At 50.7% G+C, this 20859-nt stretch overlaps 2 protein-coding genes across 3 annotated transcripts; one reads left to right on the top strand and one right to left on the bottom strand.

Annotated features, from left to right (window-relative positions):
- The first annotated feature begins 30 nt into the window (after positions 1–30).
- On the top strand, positions 31–20480 carry tdrd9 (tudor domain containing 9). Of its 2 annotated transcripts, XM_084680666.1 has the most exons (35): positions 37–246; positions 4379–4473; positions 4601–4662; positions 4815–5036; positions 6307–6429; positions 6669–6749; positions 7139–7303; positions 7383–7486; positions 7632–7751; positions 9163–9247; positions 9349–9406; positions 9520–9624; positions 9764–9861; positions 9945–10076; positions 11076–11241; positions 11425–11488; positions 11646–11709; positions 11820–11864; positions 11987–12040; positions 12333–12449; positions 12639–12746; positions 13131–13231; positions 13396–13569; positions 14533–14644; positions 15017–15232; positions 15392–15481; positions 15584–15847; positions 17465–17623; positions 18491–18561; positions 18670–18779; positions 18900–18996; positions 19100–19238; positions 19355–19473; positions 19624–19696; positions 20092–20480. In XM_084680666.1, the coding sequence occupies exons 1-35, from the start codon at positions 116–118 to the stop codon at positions 20188–20190; spliced, it is 4023 nt and encodes a 1340-aa protein (XP_084536792.1). In that variant the 5' UTR covers positions 37–115; the 3' UTR covers positions 20191–20480. The 2 variants fall into 2 exon arrangements, 1 of the variants encoding a protein (XP_084536792.1); XR_014732106.1 differs by lacking the exon at positions 20092–20480 and having other exon boundaries at positions 31–246; positions 18900–19007; positions 19624–19644.
- Positions 254–2813, bottom strand: rd3l (RD3 like). The gene is made up of 2 exons (XM_084680880.1): positions 2176–2813; positions 254–1046 (listed from the first exon to the last, which is right to left on the bottom strand). Exons 1-2 carry the CDS (start codon positions 2484–2486, stop codon positions 686–688), a joined length of 672 nt encoding a protein of 223 aa, XP_084537006.1. The 5' UTR covers positions 2487–2813; the 3' UTR covers positions 254–685.
- Positions 20481–20859: the final 379 nt, after the last annotated feature.

Here is a 20859-nt window from a genome sequence, read left to right as displayed (position 1 = left end):
ACCTCAGGGAAACTTCCAGCAGGTATATCACGTGCACACGTTATTAGCTGAACTATAATTGGCTATCTGATTTAGGATCCTACACGAGCCTTGGATTATCGGGAAGACTTGGAAGATGGAACCAGTAGTACAAAAGCACCCATTAAATATGAAAGCAATAACGGCAGAACAAATAACAGAATGGTTCACATTAGGGACCCAATTTGCAAACGTTAGAATAACAGATGAGTCATCAAAACAGAGCAGGTAAGAAGAATGGTGTTTGCGTGTTTGCTAGCTACCTCGCGCCATCACGCATTTTTTCCCCAGAAAGATGGCTAGCTACTGCTAGTTAACGGATGAACTGAAACTATTTCAATTGCACGTTAAATTGATTGAAATATCGATCACATATTACAAGGAAAATATGTAGTACAATCTGTTGCTATCGTTCCTATAGTTTCAGTTCTCTACTGTCCTTATGTTAAGATTCACCTAATTATTGCAGTATCCAGGTAACCTTATCTGAATGTATGAAAATGGGAAGGATTCATGAATTTCACAATGATGCCGTATTCCTTTTTTAGAAGTCATTCCATGTCCCTTGATAGTGGTCAGATGTGGCTTGCGAAAAACGCTGTAATGCAATCACATAATGATTCAAACAATGGATTGTTTCATATAGGACCTAGGCCTAGAAACGCTCTTACAGTGTTGTACTGTATGCCTCGGACGATTTAACAGGAGCCGGGTAGTAGTAAGGAAAGTTCCAGCCCCTTTGGGGGGCAAATGGAGCTGAGCGCCGCATGGCCCGGTCCACGTAGCCAGATATGGTGGGGATCTCTTCACGCGGTGGCTCGCCACAGTTTGGCACAGTAGGGGTCACGAACCCCTGTTTCATCTGGTAACGGTTGGTCCAGGATTCCATCGGTTGACGGACCGCTGCCTGTGGCGAGTGCTCGTCGTCTTCTCCCTCCTCTCTGTTTAGGAAGTCATTGAGCACCTGCTTGAAGACGTAGACCAGTTCCCAGGGCAGAACATTGTTGGTCGCTAGTACCTCACGAAACCTGAGTATGGAAGGCATGAAATTAGTTAAGTGACAGTTCACTTTTCGGAAGGTCCATGTTCACATTTTACAGTGTTAAACAAGCTTGACATCGAGTAGACTATTTTTGTCAGGTTGTTCCAATTATGCTCTTTACCCTTTTTCAGAGTTGACTCTGTACATGGCAAAGAAAATATAATTAAAAGGAAATGAGTCATGCTGAGTGTATCCATATAATCATGTTAACTTGTTGGGTTTACTGTTGTTTGAAATGTGATTATGCAAACATCCTATCCCCAGAGGATTGCATGACAAGTTCTTGGGAAGATGTAGTTTGTCACTTTTCCTGGTGGTGTAACTGAACTGTGAAGATTTTTGTGACAGTCATGATGATCAACCATGTGGAAGGAGTTACAAAGCCATCATCTAGCCTTTTTCATCATACCACATTCAACAGACTGCTTTCCTTTTCAGCCTTCCAAGTCTGCAATAATTCATTTATTTAACTATTTTAAGTCCATCTAATGGCAGTTACACTATGCATAAGTCACCTTATCTCAGTATCTGATTGCACTATGTTGACCACTCATGCTGCTCATTCTTATTCTTATTTTATACATTTTATTTTATATTTAAATTGTTTTATTCTTAGATTTTTTTAGTTCTTAGAAATAGTTAAACTTTTGTGCTTTTACTTAATTTAAGATTCGTATATGTGTAGTGTTTTGCACATTAAATTCTGTGTTTGTATAACATACATGGCAAATAAACCAAATTCTGATTCTGAGAATGAAAATAATCCCCCTTACAAATGCCACAAACCCTATACCTATTGTACAGTATGTGTAGAGGAGGGGTTAGATGGTGTTGATGCAGTCAACCCTCCCCCCCCCCCGGTAGTTTCTGCCTGTGCTCATCCCCATAGGGTATATCCTTCACCTTGGTATGTTCACACTGCATCGCCTACTTGTCTGACGGTAACACAACATGGCTTCCAGGACAACTTATATTCTCCCTCATCGTGTTGTCGGCTTCGCCTAGCGTCAGCCTCGCCTGGTGTTCTGCGTTAGTGGCCTGCAATCACCAGAACAGAGCCAAGGCTACTGGAGTCAGTGGGGGGGGGGGGGGGGGTTAGATCATCGACCATTCACCTGGAGAGAACGGTGGCCGTGTGAACAGGCTGGATTTGGGCGCACAAGCGTTCCAGTTGGAGGTGTTCCGACGGGGGGATCAGGGTCCGTAAGCGGGGGTAGTTCTGGAGCCAGCGTAGCCCCAGAGCGCTGTGGGCCAGCCTCTGCTCCTGCTCCAGTTCCCGGGCCAGGCGCTCCTTCTCCTCCAGGTGCCACAGGAGCTCTCTGATCAGCATGCGGCTGGCTGCGGCCCCCGGGGCCACAGATACGCTCTCCACGTGGGCCCGATCTCCCTCCGCACGCGACCATTTCATCCAGCCGAACAGGGGCATGACCTAGATTAGACCTGTGGAAACCAGACGAGGCACAGCTTGAACAATAAATGATTGAAAAATTCAAAAAGGGGAGAAAATGTTTTAGTGAAGGTTGACTAATCAGTTATGTCGTGTTGTGCGTGTAAAATCCTTCTTGTTGCTCAGCTGACCTCGGTTCCCTGTCCTTCATAGGAGCTCTGATAGCTTTTGGTGGCTTTCCCACTGATGTGAGAATGCCCCCAGGTGTGAGTGTGGGGTAATCTCCTCAGTCTGATGGGTCTCTCTGCCCCTCACACCTGAGCTTCAGACCGATGACCCAGCTGTAGGGGTCAGAGGTCAGAACGAGAAGCTGCCCTGCCTCTGGATGCCCAACCGCTCGCTGGCTGACTCAGCGGCTGCTGTTCATTTCTGTGAGGTCATCAGGCCTCGTCTTTTGTATGGACATATTTTTGTTTATGCTTCATATATAATTATATTTTAATTCACAATCCCATATTTCTCTGTGTTGATTGTGGTTTTCCAACCGATACATTTCAAAAGTCGTTGAACAACTGAAAGACAAATTAAGCTGAAAAAGGTTCTTGTAGTTTCTGGTTTGGTTACTTACCGCTGCCGAATACTGCAGTGAGGAGCCTAGGAAGTGAGAGAGGTCTGATAAGGACAGACTGATCGACTTCTTACACAGTAGAATCTCTGCTTCTCTTTCTCCATGTGTCAGTCCATGTAGCCTTCATCTCGTGGCTCCCTCTAAGATGCTCAGACACTGGTTCGACTACATCCTCCTTCATGAACGTTCCTCTCCAAGGCTCTTTTCCTCCCAGCGAAAGAAAGAAAGGTTCTTCTCAAACCATTCCGTCGTCTGGCAGCGCTAATCCCAATATCATGCCATCCTTTTTCTGGGAGATAGGAGGAAAAAAAAGGTTCTCTGGCTTCTCCAGGCTGGCGTAACTTGCCCTGCTCCTCTCTTGTGAATTCTCCCGTCCTGTGGAGCGTCTCCTGTAGAGTTGCTGCTCCCACACTGCCCTCTGACTCAGCTGTCACCTTTCTCACCTCGCCTTTCCTGTGCGCCGCTCCGCCGGAAGGTCAGCTGCTTCGCCGCTTGTGTGGGGAGTGCGTGTGTGGTTGCGTGCCCATATGCATGTGTGTTTTTCAGCTTGCGTGTGAGGCAGTGCCTGTGCATAGGAATCTGAGAGAGAGAGAGACAGAGAGAGAGAGAGAGAGCTGCTCCCAGCTCTGACAGTGTGTCTGTCTGCTGAGCTGATAAAGTCCTCCTCTCGCCTGGAGAGAGACAGACACGACTGGGGCTGCTTTCTCTGCCACGCTGCCCCAGGCCTGGATGGGCCGGCCAGGGAGAGAGGGCAGAGGAAGGAAGAAAGGAGGGTGGGATGAGAGACTTGGGAGGAACATTTAATTTGTTCGAGAGAAAGAAGCGGGTGAGTTGTTTGAACAGAACGGATTCAGTGAGAGCGATTTTCAGTCCAGTCACTCTTGACAAAAGCAAACTCGGTGGCCTTACAGAGGACTGTTTTTCCTGGGTACTTTTTGACAAAGCTAGTGTGAGAAATCCACCCTCCATGCCCAGCACGACTGCTCGTTGAGGAAAAACACGGTTTTCTGCCTGCATTACTGTCTCACTAAACGGTGCTCCCATCAGCTGCCGTGGAGATAGCTGGATGACCACATTCATGCAAAAAGACCACATATGAGTGGGGGAACCTTCTCCTTTAAAAATGCATCCTTACACAGATACATTTGTACTTAGGTCACAGGCCTTCACCGTGCCTGTTCATAAAGTTCAGCATGTCAAAAGAGAACATGAACGAAACACGTTTTACCCAGAAGCCAATTTGTGTGTCTCGCTGGCATGCCCTGTTGGAATGTGTTTTGCTGCTACGCCTGTTTTCCTCCAGCCCTGCACAGGACCCCCAGGATCAGGACTGCCCCAGGAAACGGGACTCCCGAGGCGGACCGACGAGCAAAGCAGCAAACGCACACGTCTCGGGTGGTGAGTTCTCCGTTACCGCACTTGTGAATCGTGGTCGTCACCAGGAGAATGTGTTCTCTGAACAACACAGACGAATGTGAGCTTCTGTCTGCATGTCTCTGTGTTACATTTCCTAATCCCTCTGCAGATGGACCAGCATTAACCAGTTATGAGTACCCTAACTTGCCTATTACTAAGAACCGACAGGAGGTAAAAGCCCTCTATGCAAACACAAACACACGCACACAGGCTTTTGCTTTGTCATCATCGTTCCAGAGCAGAGATCTCTTCGCAAATGTTCAGCAGTTGATAACCACCTGGTTCATAAGCACGTGTGACCTGGTTTGTGTGTGTGTTTCCAGCTGATCTCTCTGATAGAGAACAACCCCGTGGTGATCATCCGGGGAGCCACAGGCAGCGGGAAGACCACCCTGCTGCCCCAGTTCATCCTGGACTACTACAACCAGAAGAACACCCCCTGCAACCTGGTGGTCACCCAGCCCAGGAAGATCGGAGCCAGCAGCATCGCTCGCTGGGTCGCCAGAGAGCGCAAGTGCACCCTGGGAAGCATTGTGGGCTATCAGGTTGGTGAACGACCCACACTTCCACACGTTAACAAACCCCCAAAACTGTTTATTTATTTATGAAGTATTTAGATGTGGCATGTTCCCTGTCCTATTCATGACGTGGAGATATTTTGGGGACGAATTTAGGAAAGAAATGTAAGAAGTGTGATGGCAGCATTTTGTTTTTCTCCGTGTTTATGTGGATCAGTATGGTGTTAAATCTCCAGTGGGAGGACTGCCCTTGATGGATTTCTGTAAAGAAGTTGACATCTCTCTCTCAAAGGCAGGCGTGGGGTGGACAGGCATCCATGCTGCTCCTAGGCTGTCTGCTTGTATTGTGCAGAGCGTTTTGAAAAGGCAGACTCGTCTAAATATAACATCTCTGCTGCTGCTGCTGCTGCAGATTATAGGACGGGGTGATGTCGCTGGCAGTCTTGACAGTGAGCGAGGAGTGAGATAGTTTTGGGCAAGAAGACGCGTTATACATGACTGAACTACGGTGTGTTAGATTGAGGCACACATCTCTTTTGCAGAGGGCTTAGGGCACTGAAGAGTTGTTATCCGGCTAATGTCGGAGCGAGTGTATGTTTTAGAGAGCCCTCCGTCCCTGTCTTTTTGAGGACAGCTGGATGAACTGATGGGCTGTAGGCCTTGAGGACCTGTGGAGAGCACAGTGGCATTATCCGCTCTCACAGGGACCCTCCCCTCCCACCCCTGCCCTGAGAGAGGCTTTTATCCAGGAGTTCTGGTCTGTCGCTGGCCTGAGGGAAATGAAGGGGATGTTCACACTGCATGCTCTCTCTCTCTCTCTCTCTCTCTCTCTCTCTCTCTCTCTCTCTCTCTCTCTCTCTCTCTCTCTCTCTCTCTCGCTGTCTCTCTCTCTCTCGCTGTCTCTCTCTTCTCTCACACTCTTGGTCGTTCTCGCTCTCGTTCTCGCTCTCTCTCTTTTCTTTCTCCCTCTCTTTCCGGCTCTCCCTCCCTCTCCTCTATCTTTTTGTCTCTGGAGTGATTGAAAGTTATATGGTGGAAGAGTTTGAGACAAAGGAGTTCAAGGACTTGAGAGCATCTCCTCGGGCGGTTTGGACGGCTCTCGTTGTGTTTCCTACATGAGTCATGTTGTGCTCCAGCTCTGGATTATGATCGGGGTTCACCAGAGCAGTCGACGTCACAGGTGTAATTCCTCAGTCTTCAATAGATTTTATTTTCTATACCTTCCTCCGAGATTGTACACTTTGCTTATGTTCGTACCTGTTGCGTACACGCTTTGAGTCTTGTGTGTGTGTTTCAGGTTGGTCTGGAGAAGATGGCCACTGAACACACCAGGCTGATCTACATGACCACAGGAGTGCTCCTGCACAAGCTAGTAGGGGCCAAGAGCCTCACTGAGTTCTCACATATCTTCATAGATGAGGTGATAATGACATCACTCAAATGTCATATGAGGGAAATGATGGGCTGGTTAGCTCTAGGGCACCATAGAGGCCGGTGCAGTGCCAAGCAAAAAGTATAATATTTAAAAGTACAAACATACTTACTGATTGCCAGCTTTAATATATGTGTGGGAATGGACAAATTCATAACACTTTAAGGACAATGTAGAAAACCAATATAAGGGTTCTGCTTGTGGTGAGCTGGGTAAACGTGTTCCAGGTCCATGAGAGGACCGAGGAGCTGGACTTCCTGCTGCTCGTGGTGAGGATGCTGCTGCGGTCCAACTCTCGCTTCGTCAAGGTACCGTCACCCTCGCCCTCTCCCTGCTCCACCTCACTGCACCACCTCCCTGATAAACATCCCTGCTCCACCTCACTGCACCACCTCCCTGATAAACATCCCTGCTCCACCTCACTGCACCACCTCCCTGATAAACATCCCTGCTCCACCTCACTGCACCACCTCCCTGATAAACATCCCTGCTCCACCTCACTGCACCACCTCCCTGCTCCACATCCCTGCTCCACATCCCTGCTCACCCTCCAATCAGAAGGGGGAGCCCTCATTCAGTAGCTCCTCACAAGATTTCTTGCATTTTTTCAAAAATAATTCTTGGTCCTTTTTGAGGGTCTTAGGTTGTCACAATTCAGTTAGATTTAAGTCTACTCTTTTTCTGCTGGGCTGTATAGATCATCCTCATGTCAGCCACGATCAGCTGCACGGAGTTCGCCGAGTACTTCGGCACCCCAATCCGCAGTCAGATGAACCCAGCCTACGTGTTTGAGGTGGAGGGGGTCCCCTTTGGCATCGAGGACTTCTACCTGGACGACATCCACAGCCTCGTCCCCTACAGGGTGAGGGGGAAGGAGGAGATTGAGAATGTTACTTGTGTTTTTGGATGACGCCCGCTTATCTTGTGTGTGTGTGTCGCAGGTGGAATCCCCTAATCCGGACTTGCCCCTCATCACGGTGGAGATGTACAATATTGCCGTCAGCCTCATCCAGAGATTTGACGAGATGGAGGCCAAAGATGAGAGGTTGGGAATCTAATGGTTTCCGAAAACTCCAAACTTAAATTTCAAAACTTTTCCAAATCTCTCGTTATGTTTCAATAAAACGCGATGGTTCAGAGCTGTCATCCCTCTCTTCTTCTCCTCCTGCCCGGTGTGTCTGCGTGGGCAGCCGGACAGAGAGAGGCGTGAGCCTGACTCTGCCGGAGCGCGGCAGCGTGCTGGTGTTCCTGCCGGGCCTGGCTGAGATCCACTACATGCAGGAGGCTCTGGCCAAGCTGGCGCGCAAGAGGTGGGTGCTGTCCTGTGTGACTTCCTGTGTGACTTCCTGTGTGACTTCCTGTGTGACATCCTGTGTGCTGTCCTGTGTGCTGTCCTGTGTGCTGTCCTGTGTGCTGTCCTGTGTGACTTCCTGTGTGCTGTCCTGTGTGCTGTCCTGTGTGCTGTCCTGTGTGCTGTCCTGTGTGCTGTCCTGTGTGCTGTCCTGTGTGCTGTCCTGTGTGCTGTCCTGTGTGACTTCCTGTGTGCTGTCCTGTGTGACTTCCTGTGTACTGTCCTGTGTGCTGTCCTGTGTGCTGTCCTGTGTGCTGTCCTGTGTGACTTCCTGTGTGCTGTCCTGTGTGCTGTCCTGTGTGACTTCCTGTGTGCTGTCCTGTGTGCCTTCCTGTGTGCTGTCCTGTGTGCCTTCCTGTGTGCTGTCCTGTGTGCTGTCCTGTGTGCTGTCCTGTGTGCTGTCCTGTGTGACTTCCTGTGTGCTGTCCTGTGTGCTGTCCTGTGTGACTTCCTGTGTGCTGTCCTGTGTGACTTCCTGTGTGCTGTCCTGTGTGACTTCCTGTGTGCTGTCCTCTGTGACTTCCTGTGTGCTGTCCTGTGTGACTTCCTGTGTGCTGTCCTGTGTGACTTCCTGTGTGCTGTCCTGTGTGCTGTCCTGTGTGACTTCCTGTGTGACTTCCTGTGTGCTGTCCTGTGTGCTGTCCTGTGTGCTGTCCTGTGTGACTTCCTGTGTGCTGTCCTTTGTGACTTCCTGTGTGACTTCCTGTGTGCCTTCCTGTGTGCTGTCCTGTGTGCTGTCCTGTGTGCTGTCCTGTGTGACTTCCTGTGTGCTGTCCTGTGTGCTGTCCTGTGTGACTTCCTGTGTGCTGTCCTGTGTGACTTCCTGTGTGCTGTCCTGTGTGACTTCCTGTGTGCTGTCCTCTGTGACTTCCTGTGTGCTGTCCTGTGTGACTTCCTGTGTGCTGTCCTATGTGCTGTCCTGTGTGACTTCCTGTGTGCTGTCCTGTGTGCTGTCCTGTGTGACTTCCTGTGTGCTGTCCTGTGTGCTGTCCTGTGTGCTGTCCTGTGTTCTGTCCTGTGTTCTGTCCTGTGTGCTGTCCTGTGTGCTGTCCTGTGTGCTGTCCTGTGTGCTGTCCTGTGTGCCTTCCTGTGTGCCTTCCTGTGTGACTTCCTGTGTGCCTTCCTGTGTGCCTTCCTGTGTGCTGTCCTGTGTGACTTCCTGTTTGCTGTCCTGTGTGACTTCCTGTGTGCCGTCCTGTGTGACTTCCTGTGTGACTTCCTGTGTGCCTTCCTGTGTGCCGTCCTGTGTGACTTCCTGTGTGCCGTCCTGTGTGACTTCCTGTGTGCCTTCCTGGGAGCATCGCATCGTTCTGCTCCATTGTGTGTTTGGTACCGTCTGTAACGGAGCACGTTGGATTGGAATGTTCCAGACTGCAGGTGTACCCTCTCCACTCTTCCGTGACTCTGGAAGAGCAGAACGGCGTGTTTTTGGTTCCCGTTCCAGGGTACAGGAAGGTGAGTGCACGGGTTTAGAGTTCTCACGGTTCAAACTGTGTTTCGGCTGTCGACAGCGTGTGTTTGTGTGTTTGTGCTCGACTGGTCGTCCTTCTCCACAGATCATACTGTCAACCAACATTGCAGAAAGCTCAGTCACTGTTTCTGATGTGAAATACGGTAGGAGTTTAATCCCTTCTCTTCTGTGACTTGTGTGACTTCAGTCCTCTGGCGACCACTTGTGGCCTGCCCATAGCTAACTAGTTCTCCTCATGGTGTGTGTTTGGTGGTAGTGATTGACTTCTGTCTGGCACGACACTTGATCTGTGACAAAGAGACTAAGTACCAGTCCCTCTGCCTCACTTGGGCCTCCAAGACCAACTGCAACCAGCGCAGAGGTACTGTAGTACTGGACCACACTTACCTCCCGTCCAGCTGACCTCAGACCTAACACCACTAGATCTGATCCCTTCTGTAGCTCATCATCTCTTCGAGCTTCTCTCTCTCTTTCTGTCTGTCTATCTCTCTCTCTTTCAGGCAGGGCAGGGCGAGTGTCCAAGGGCTACTGTTACCGCCTGGTGTCCAAGGAGTTCTGGAAGAACGAAATCCCAGACTTCTCCATTCCTGAGATGCTGGTAAGAGAGACCGAAGCTTCTTCATCCCGTGTCCGTCATTGGAGCGCATCACATCAGTCACGGGTCGTGTGTTGTGTCTCCAGCGTGCCCCCCTGGCCAGCAGTATGCTGAAGGTGAAGCTGTTGGACATGGGCGACCCGCGCTCCCTGCTCTCCACCGCCCTGTCGCCCCCCAACCTGGACGACATCGAGAGGACCGTGCTTCAGCTCAAAGAGGTGCTCGCAGGGATGCCAGGACCCTAGACGCACGTGTAGATGGTCAACGTCATGGAGGCACTGCAGCCGTCACTAAACAAGCCGTGCTGCTTGTATCATGTCTTAATTACTAGGGATGCACCGAATCCAGGATTCGGCTTCAGATTTGACCGAATATAGGGCTTTTTGACAGGGTACGGTTTCGGCCGAACCTTAGAATTTTTTTCCACCAAATCCGAACCCTACGCTTGCACTACGCTGGTCGACATAATGACCCTGCCTTTGATTACGGGAAGGTGTTTACGTAGGTGGACTGTTCAATGCAGTAGGCTGAGAGAAAGTGAAAATGGAACTCTTGAGCAGAAAAAGTGTTGTTTGGCAGAACTTTCAGTCAAAAGAAGGTGATTCAAGTGGAGCTCCATGTTCCGTGGTGGAAAGATCCCTAAACAATAAGCTACACAACATATCTGCTGTTTGCGTATGAAACATCCGAAAGAAATGAAAGAAATCTAAAAGGCTAATATTTTGGATATTGATTGTATCTTGAGATAGGGTAAACATAGGCACATGGTAATTGTCAAATATTTTTTCCAACTTCTCTTCCTGGCATAATGTTGCCTATTCTTTTTTTTTTTTTTTTTTTACACAGTATAAAAGTACAAAGGACGTTGTTTACTTCATTAATGTGTCACCTGTGTTAATGGACTGAGGATGGGAGTAGGATTCAGGATTCAGGATTCGGTTTCAGATTCGGACGAGTCTTAACCAGTGGATTCGCTATTCGGCTGAACCCCCAAAAATCTGGATTGGGTGCATCCCTATTAATGACCTTTGTGGAGTGGCGGACTCTCATCAGTCACTTCACATTAGACGTTCGGGATGCAAAGTTCCGCGTCAGGGGCTGTGTCTGCTAGCGTTAGCTTTGTCAGCATGTGTGTGTGTGTGTCAGGTGTGATGGATGTAGGGCAATTCCGTTTGACGGAGTGTATCGGATGTGTCTGTGTGTCTCCCCCGCTCCAGATGGGGGCGTTGTCTGTGAGCAGCGACGGACCTGATCAGAAATGCTTCGACGGAGAGCTGACCTTCTTAGGCCGGGTGCTGGCTCACCTCCCCCTGGACCTGCACCTGGGCAAGCTGATTGTGCTGGGCCACGCCTTCGGCTGCCTGGAGGAGTGTCTCATCATAGGTCTGTCCACCACGCAGGGGGGGGGCAGTGGTCTGCAGCCCTCGTCCTCAAGGAGCCCCTTTCCCTCTTCCGGCACGCTTGATTTCAAACAAACGGGTTGTCATGAAGCTCTGCAGAAGCCTGGTAATGACCCGTTTATTTGAATCAGGTCTGACTCTGTCTCTCTGTCTTTCTCTCTCTCAGCCGCCTCACTCTCTCTGAAGAGCTTCTTTGCCATGCCTACCTTACAGCAGCTGGCAGGTTACAGGTGAGTCTACATGGCCAGTGTGGACAGTGAGAGCTAGAGCATACTGGATATAGACATTTAAGGGTCATCCCTAGAGCCAACCGGGGAATCTGTATAGCAGGCATCTTTTTATTCTGTCTGTCACATTTTCATCTTTTTTTTCATGTCTTATGTTCAGGAGCAAACTGTCTTTTGCACATGGTGTTCCAAGTGATGCCATCGCTTTTGTCAACGCATTTAAGGTGACAGGTCACAGCAATTTATATCAGACAAAAGCTGGCACCATTATTGATCACACGCCTGATGATGCAGAGACGTGCTGTTCACACTGCCTGTGTTGTCTTCCCACCAGGCTTGGCACACGTCCAGGAGCAAAGGAGAGCTGAGGCACCCCAAGGTGAGAGACCTGGATAACTCACCTGTGGCTGAGATGTGATGGAGCTTCTAAAGTTCATTCAGGCTCATGAGTCATCAGTGCGTGCGGTGGATGTGAAGTGAGTGTGCGTGTGCTCCTTGCAGGATGAGCTGCAGTGGGGAAAGGAGAACTGCATCCAGATCAAGAGGATCAGAGAGGTACAGGTTCTACTCTGGGCTTCACGCGTGGATTATGATTAAGAGGAACCTGGGGCACCCCGGTAGCTCACAGGAAGTGTGTAGTCTGAGGCCTTATCGCCGGCTGGGTTCAAATCCGGTCTGGGCCTTCGACACGTCTTCCTTCCCCTCTCTGTCTGTCACTGCCAACATGAAGATCATACTTTATTATAAAGTGGAAACATATGTCGGAGGCTTGTTTTTCCACCCATGCTGCAGCTGTAAAAGCTGTACAGTCAGGTGACCTCTGACCTCTCTCGACTGTGAGTGACAGGTGGCTGAGCTGTACGAGGACCTGAAGAAGAGAGTGTCCCAGTTCAACATGCACGTGGTGGAGAGCACCGCACACATGGACTACTCCAGCCACCACAAGCAACAGTTCCTCCTGCAGGTCACATCCAATTGTGTTTTCCGTTGTCCTTTTGACAAGCAATGTCACAGAGGGCGTCACGTGTGTGCCTGGCAGGAGACTGTTAGAGATGGGATATTATGACAGGATTCAGCCCTCATGTATGATATCACCTGACACGTCTGTACAGAGCGTTTCTCTCCTTTACCGTCCTCTTTGTTTCCACGTCAGGTGGTCATCGCGGCGGCTTATTACCCCAACTACTTCATGCAAGGAGAAATGGACGAAGAGCTGGCTTCTAAAGAGCTGGCTGGAAACGACCCGACAACCACAGTCATGGTAACGTGATGGGATGGATTTTCTATCGGGGCTCGGCAGCAATCAGTAAAGACACCTGAAAAGCATAATGAGATGTGATATCTTCATGGTAACCCTATTAAGTGTGTATACAAACAATGATGATTCTATGTTAAGACAACGTCATGCTGTGCCCTAGAAAGACTCGCAAGGATGGGATTATCTAATGATCCGTTAACTCTCGCTAACAAACATCTCAATCAACCCTTTTTTTTTATTGAGAGACTTGGGTTTCTCCTCTTTTATAAGATTCTTTACCTATGATGTCATCGCCCCCATCATCATATGACATCGTTATGCAGTTATCTTAGCCTTCTGTGTGTGGCGGCGTTCCTCGTCAACCCACTGACGTTGGTCTACCCTCAGGTGAGGAACCTGCCACCCTACAGCTTCCTCTACTACAAGCAGCTGCAGTCTCTGTTCCGCCAGTGTGGCCAGGTCAAGGCCATATCCTTCGATGGCTCCAGGTACGTCACACCCAGAGCCCAGGCAGGCGGCAGCGTCCAGCCCAGCACTCGCCTCACGCTGCCGCCTGCCTTCTGATTCGAGAGCTCCAGCACCGTCCGCTCAGACTTGACATCTCTTGGTTGTGTGTGGTTGTTGTGTGTGTGTGTGTGTGTGTGTGTGTCAGAGCCTTTGTGGAGTTTTACCGCAGCTCTACGCGGAGGTCTGGGGTGCTCCCCGAGGTGTCCCTGGCCTTGCTGCTGGCCCAACAGAGGCTGCCCCTGGAACTGCTGGTGCACCCCAGCGATGAGGTGGAGGCGCGCGCCGGGGGGAAGTCCATCTTCCACATGAGACACACACGGTAGGTGTGGTGCCCTCGCACCAGCCGTAGGTTGGTTTTCAAATGTGGGTTGGACGAAGTTTATTTTTTATGACTTGAGGGATGTGGACGGCACATTTTCTTAGTAAAAAATGTGTGTATGGAGGGAAGGGGGGGGGGGGGGGGGGGGGACAGATTTGTCGTTTTCAAAAAGCTATGATGGGCTGTGAGAGGGCGGATGTGGGGGTCCTGTCTGGGGAGGGCTGTGAGAGGGCGGATGTGGGGGTCCTGTCTGGGGAGGGCTGTGAGAAGGAGGATGTGGGGGTCCTGTCTGGGGAGGGCTGTGAGAGGGAGGATGTGGGGGTCCTGTCTGGGGAGGGCTGTGAGAGGGCGGATGTGGGGGTCCTGTCTGGGGAGGGCTGTGAGAAGGAGGATGTGGGGGTCCTGTCTGGGGAGGGCTGTGAGAGGGAGGATGTGGGGGTCCTGTCTGTTTCCCAGCTTTCCTCATCCCCAAAAGCTGCACAGTGCACTCATCTGAGCCTTATGGAACCTGACATGTCAGAACTCTGTTTGACCCTCCAGTGCCTGCACCCAGACTCTGCGAGGGCAGATTTGGGCCGATCTACACTCCCATCTTTCCCCTCCTTATTTCTCTCTCTCTCTCTCTCTCTCTCTCTCTCTCTCTCTCTCTCTCTCTCTCTCTCTCTCTCTCTCTCTGTCTCTGTCTCTGTCTCTGTCTCTCTCTCTCTCTCTCTCTCTCTCTCTCAGGGAGATGTCTGTCTGTACAGGGAGTTGGGGATTACACTGTTGTAGACTCACTAACACAATGATCCAGCTCACTGACTCCTCTCTCAGTTATGCTGTGTGCCTCTCTTAAAGGGATCCCACACAGCTAAAACCACTGTGACCTTTTAATGAAACTTGTATTAAAACTGTCAAAGACCAAACAGGCGTTGTCTTCAGGGGGCGGTGGTGTGTGTGCCTGAGCCGTGTGGTGGTTTGCAGGGTGAACGTGGACTTCCAGAAGCACTCCGTGTGCCCGGTGGGGGTGCTGAGCAGCAGCATCGACCCAGACAAGCTCCCCTCCAACCCCATCTTCATCGTAAACATCACCGAGGTCAGCCGGGCCTGGGACACCCTTCTAGAACAGTCCCTCTGGCCTGTTCTGTCTGGTGACACCCTCTTCAGACAGTTAGTGGTACCTTAGGCTCTATGCAAACGAGGCCTTCTTGGCTTTTGAGGCCAGCGCAGTACTGGGATGATGGGGGGGCTACAGATAGATAGTATTGACTGATGACTGATTGATGTAGCTATTCTTTATTGTCCTTTTCCAAGGAAATGTGTTGCCACAGTCTGCACAGAGACCCATGAGCACGTAGATGACATGCATACGTACAGTATAGTTACAACAGTGAACACAGAAAAGCACAGTGAACAGAAAAGCAGTTAGCAGAGGCGTGACCCCCGCAGTTCTGCACCCCGCCTGCAGGTGGTGGAGGTGGGGCACTTCTGGGGTTACCAGGCCGACGAGGCCAGCATGGAGAAGCAGCGTCACCTGACGGCCCAGATCAACGCCAGAGCGCTGCTTCCTGTTCCTGTGTCCGTGTTCCCCAACCTGCTGTGTCTGGCCCCCTTCTCTGAGAGCCTTGAGCAGGAGCTCTACTACCGAGCCAAGGTGCTGCACATCCGAGGCAGCTCTGTGGAGGTACAGACACACACACACACACAGTGTAGTCAGTACTTCAACTGTTACCCGAGTCTTTTTAAACATGAGTATCTGTGCTTCTTCTTGAGTGACGGATGTGTGTACTTCACGCCCTCTCTGATTGTAGGTTTATTTGTAAAAAACCTGTCTGTTTTCCAGGTGTTCTTCCTGGACTTTGGCAACACTGCTCTGGTGTCCTGCAGCAGTCTGAGAGAGCTGCCTGCTGATCTCACAGCCCTCCCCTTCCAGGTACCAGCTGAGCCTCAGTCTGACCTCCACGCTCCCCTCATTACAATTGCTTCCCAGGAGACGCGTGCCGCTACCTGCCGTCTCCGTGTCTTCCCCCTCCAGGCCCAGGAGTTCCGGATCACAGGGATGCGCCCCTCCGCCCAGTCTCTGATCCTGGGGGACCAGTGGAGCACCCGCGCCCGCAACCGCTTCATCACGCTGGTGAAGAGCCGCGCCCTGGTGGTGTCCCTGTTCTCCATCCTGCACGACGTGATGCGCGTGGACCTGCTCATCAGCACGGACACGGACCCGGTCAGCGTCAGCGTGCTGGACGTTATGGTGCAAGAGGGACACGCTCTCAAGGCGGAGGAATGCTTCGAGTCCAAGGTGTCTGGAACCATATCTGCATCAGCCACCTGGGGGTCAGGTGGCTGAGCGGTTAAGGAGTCTGGCTATTAATCAGAAGGTTGTTGGTTTGATTCCCGGTCGTGCCAAATGATGTTGTGTCCTTGGGCAAGGCACTTCACCCTACTTGCCTCCGGGTCCTGGGTCCTGGGTATCGAACTGGCAACCTTTAGATTACTTGCCCGATTCCCTAACCGCTCAGTCACCTGACTCCCTATCAGTATCGGCATCAGTAGCCCTGTGTGGTTCTGAATCCCGGTCCTCCACTGCCCTGCATGTCCTAGATGTTTCCCTGCTCTCAACACACCTGATTCAAATGAACGTGTTGTTGACAGGTGTGCTGGAAGAGGGAAACACCCAGAACGTCCAGGGCAGGGGGGCGTGAGGACAAGGGTTGGGAAAGGCTGCAGCAGCCTCATGCTTCTCAGAACTAGTCAGGCGGGCTGTTGGGCTACTGTAATCAAACACATTAAATCAGATTGTATTCGTATAGCCATTTCTAGAAGTAGTGTCACAGAGAGCTTCACATACGCTGGTAGAACTCCACCTAAACCCTATAAAGAAGACACATAATGGCCATAAGGAGTACAAGCCTTGTGGTTTGGCCTGGTCTCCCTGGGTAACATGAGGACATAGATGTGGTTTGGCCTGGTCTCCCTGGGTAACATGAGGACATAGATGTGGTTTGGCCTGGTCTCCCTGGGTAACATGAGGACATAGATGTGGTTTGGCCTGGTCTCCCTGGGTAACATGAGGACATAGATGTGGTTTGGCCTGGTCTCCCTGGGTAACATGAGGACATAGATGTGGTTTGGCCTGGTCTCTCTGGGTAACATGAGGACATAGATGTGGTTTGGCCTGGTCTCTCTGGGTAACATGAGGACATAGATGTGGTTTGGCCTGGTCTCCCTGGGTAACATGAGGACATAGATGTGGTTTGGCCTGGTCTCCCTGGGTAACATGAGGACATAGATGTGGTTTGGCCTGGTCTCTCTGGGTAACATGAGGACATAGATGTGGTTTGGCCTGGTCTCCCTGGATAACATGAAGACATAGATGTGGTTTGGCCTGGTCTCTCTGGGTAACATGAGGACATAGATGTGGTTTGGCCTGGTCTCCCTGGATAACATGAGGACATAGATGTGGTTTGGCCTGGTCTCCCTGGGTAACATGAGGACATAGATGTGGTTTGGCCTGGTCTCCCTGGGTAACATGAGGACATAGATGTGGTTTGGCCTGGTCTCCCTGGGTAACATGAGGACATAGATGTGGTTTGGCCTGGTCTCCCTGGATAACATGAGGACATAGATGTGGTTTGGCCTGGTCTCTCTGGGTAACATGAGGACATAGATGTGGTTTGGCCTGGTCTCCCTGGATAACATGAGGACATAGATGTGGTTTGGCCTGGTCTCTCTGGGTAACATGAGGACATAGATGTGGTTTGGCCTGGTCTCCCTGGATAACATGAGGACATAGATGTGGTTTGGCCTGGTCTCTCTGGGTAACATGAGGACATAGATGTGGTTTGGCCTGGTCTCCCTGGGTAACATGAGGACCCAGGTGAAACAACAATGTGTTGTTTTGTCATGTTCCCTGCAGCAATGCCACGACGTGCTGGTGTCCCTGTACAAGGACCTCCAGGAGGGCACCTTTGTCCCCAACTCCACCAGTAGCTCCTGGAAGACCCAGAAGGAGGAGGAGAGGGAGCTCATCAACAGCCTGCTGCAGTCCTTCTCCCAGTCCACCCCCAGAACCAAGGCAGGGAGCGCCTAACCCACACCTAGGGCGGGATCACCTTTTTAACTCTGCCTCCCCTCGAGTGCAGTGGTTCTCAATCCTGGTCCTTGGGACCCCCCTGTCCTGCATGTTTTAGACGTTTCCCTTCTCACACACACCTGATTCAAATTAATGGGTCGTTATCAGGCCCATTTATTTGAATCAGGTGTGTTGGAGCAGGAAAATATCTCAAACATGCAGGCCAGAGGGTCCTGAGGACCAGGATTGAGAACCACTGCTCTTGTGCACCCGATTATAATGTTTATGTGCTGTACTACTGGTCACCACAAGGTGGCATTGTGTTTCTTTTTTAGTGGCTGTCATCCAGCCAGCAGGGGGAGCACTGGGGCCGTTTTGTTTCTTTGTGCTCTCGCTCCTGTTGTGGCTGAACTAGCGCCACACCCTTGGTGTCAAAGGAAATTATGATTTTTTACCCAAGTCAAAAACGTAACTTCCGATGTTTTAACGTTTTCAAAAGAACCGTTTGTGTTTGTTAGCGGCCGTGTTGACTGGTGGTTGTTGACTGGATGGTGTTGACTGGATGGTGTTGACTGGAGGGTGTTGACTGGATGGTGTTGGGTGAGATGGTGTTGACTGGAGGGTGTTGGGTGGATGGTGTTGACTGGAGGGTGTTGACTGGAGGCTGTTGGGTGAGATGGTGTTGACTGGAGGGTGTTGACTGGAGGGTGTTGACTGGAGGGTGTTGGGTGGATGGTGTTGACTGGAGGGTGTTGGGTGGATGGTGTTGGGTGGATGGTGTTGACTGGAGGGTGTTGGGTGGATGGTGTTGACTGGAGGGTGTTGACTGGAGGCTGTTGGGTGAGATGTGCTTCTGCTGTGTCTCCACAGGCCCGTGTGCACGGCCCGGCCAGCCCTCACAAAGTCAACTTCCACAGCCTGAGCAACATCAACCACTACAGGTCAGCACCTTCCCCTGGTCGCGTCCCCCCCGGGTTCCGGTCCACGCCTGCGCTGACCAGAGCTGACACTCACCCTCCTCAGTGTTGACGCATGTGTCACCCACGCAGGTCCGTGGTCATCGAGAAAGACAGCGTGAACAGCGCGGCCCTGAACGAGACCCCCCAGGACAGCCATCAGAGGATGCTGGTGGCAGGGTCGGTGTCGGTCAGCCCCTCAGGTACCCGGCCAGCCAGGGAGGAGGGGGGTGCTGGCACACTTGGAGAAGTCGAATGGGATTCAGATAAGGGTGGTAGCTGTGAATGACTCTCTGTGTGTGTGTGTGTGTGTTCCTGTGCAGGCTCATGTATTCTCCTGAAGGAGACCACCCTGATGCCTCACATCCATGGCCTCCCTGCCCTCATCACCCTGCTGTTCACCCCCATGATGGAGCTACGGTCAGGCTGCGGTATCAGTCGCTTCCCCGACACACAGACCAGCCCAGATAGTCAGGGGAAGTGTCTCTAGTCCTCTTGACTTCCTCCTGTCCTCCTCCTACAGCACCGACGCAGATAGGACCTGTTACACTGGCGCCATCTGTGGTCTGGGGTGGAACAGCCGCTATCAGGAGGCCATCTTTCCTGAACACGACATGGAGATTGTGTTTGACGTCAAATTCGATGTTGAGGACATAACCGAGGCAGGTCCAGTTTCTGTCATCGATTAAAGATAAAGATAACGCATCATGTGTGATAAAGGGAAAAAAACTTTCATTAACTTTCTGACTGTTAGCTCTGTGTTCTGTTTGGTTTTCAGATCAACGCCTTGCGGGCGGCCATTAACTGCCTGGTGTGTGAGGGACCCAACGGCCCCATGCACCTGGGCCCCGACCGGATCAGCAACCTGCAGAACGACTGCAGGGAACGCCTCATCAGGTACGCACCACCACACAAACACACACACACAGTACACACACATCAGTTACCCACCATCCCACCACACACACCTATAGTTTTGACACATTTGTCAAATACACTGGATATCCATTGAAGCATATCCATGGTGGATCTTTGATTGTGCATCAGGATGTTTACCAAGTCGCCCCCTCGGGAGGACCTTGTCCCTGTGTACCAGCAGACTCCCAGGAAGTGGAACCAGGTACAGTCTGGCTCCACCTCAGCACCCAGGGCTGTACATTCACTGTGATCTTCTTTTAAAAATCTCCTAAAACAGGGGTTCCCAATCCTGGTCCTCGGGCCTCCCTGCCCTGCATGTTTTGTTTTTTTTTCCTGCTCTAACATAACTGATTCCAATGAATGGGTTGTTATCTAGTTATGCAGAAACCTGCTAACGACCATTCATTTGAATCAGGTGTGTTGGAACAAGGAAACATCTAAAACATGCAGGGCAGGGAGGCCCGAGGACCAGGATTGGGAACCCCTGTCCTAAAACATTTAACTGTCACTAGTATCAGGCCACCCATTGCAACAGTTGCTAGGCCTGTAGCTTCCATCGTATAGAGTGAAACTGATTTTTTTTTTTACTGTGTGCAGGTGGAGCCCAGTCATAAGATGGAGATTGTTCAGAAGGCAGAAAGGAAGACTAAAGGTGTGTTGTACCAGCTTCACCCGGTCACACTCCTCGACATCTGAGAGGGCCCTGCCAAGGCAGCTGCCCAGGGCACTAAGGGCACAGTGTTTCACTGGATAACCTAGGCAATCTTCTTTATGTTTCTACACGTTTACGGGCGTCTTCTGCAGGTATAATGTTCTCTGTTGATTTCTGTTGTTGAAATTCTAAAGACGGTCATGGTGCGATATTAAGCTGCTAAAATTCAGTTATGTTCAGTTTGTAGGTGTGGTTAGGTCAAATTTGAAACACCTGTATGTAAGTCAAGCGACCCTTTTTTGTAATTTGACAAATAAATATTTGGATACTGTTACTTTACTGTATATTTTTTTCAAAAACAGTATCATAAGTATTGAGAGCAGTGCCTAGTAACTGGCACTACACATCCATTTTATTTCTGGCTCGTAGTTATCGCTAGCACTCAACAGATGAATTGTCACTATTCTGTATGTCTACTACCAAACACGGAAACCTTTTTGTGGTGATCCAGTTTGAAGGTTCGTTTGTCATTTCAGCACAGTGTGCCTCGCACAAAGAGGCTCGTATCCCTGAATATCCTCAAATCCCTCTGGAGTGTTTCCAAGCGCTGTAGGCACCGTGCCCTAACCAGCCGTAAGGTTAGCCATGTCTTCGGAGGAAAGGTCTGGCTCCTCCCATAATTTAGGCTCCTCCCACAAGTTTGGCTCCTCCCA

This window comes from Hypomesus nipponensis, chromosome 3 (genome assembly GCF_054491055.1).
Source record: "Hypomesus nipponensis isolate SF chromosome 3, ASM5449105v1, whole genome shotgun sequence".
NCBI classification, from domain to species: domain Eukaryota; kingdom Metazoa; phylum Chordata; class Actinopteri; order Osmeriformes; family Osmeridae; genus Hypomesus; species Hypomesus nipponensis.
Note: the sequence above shows the minus strand (reverse complement) of the source record. Positions and strands in the feature narration are given on the sequence as shown.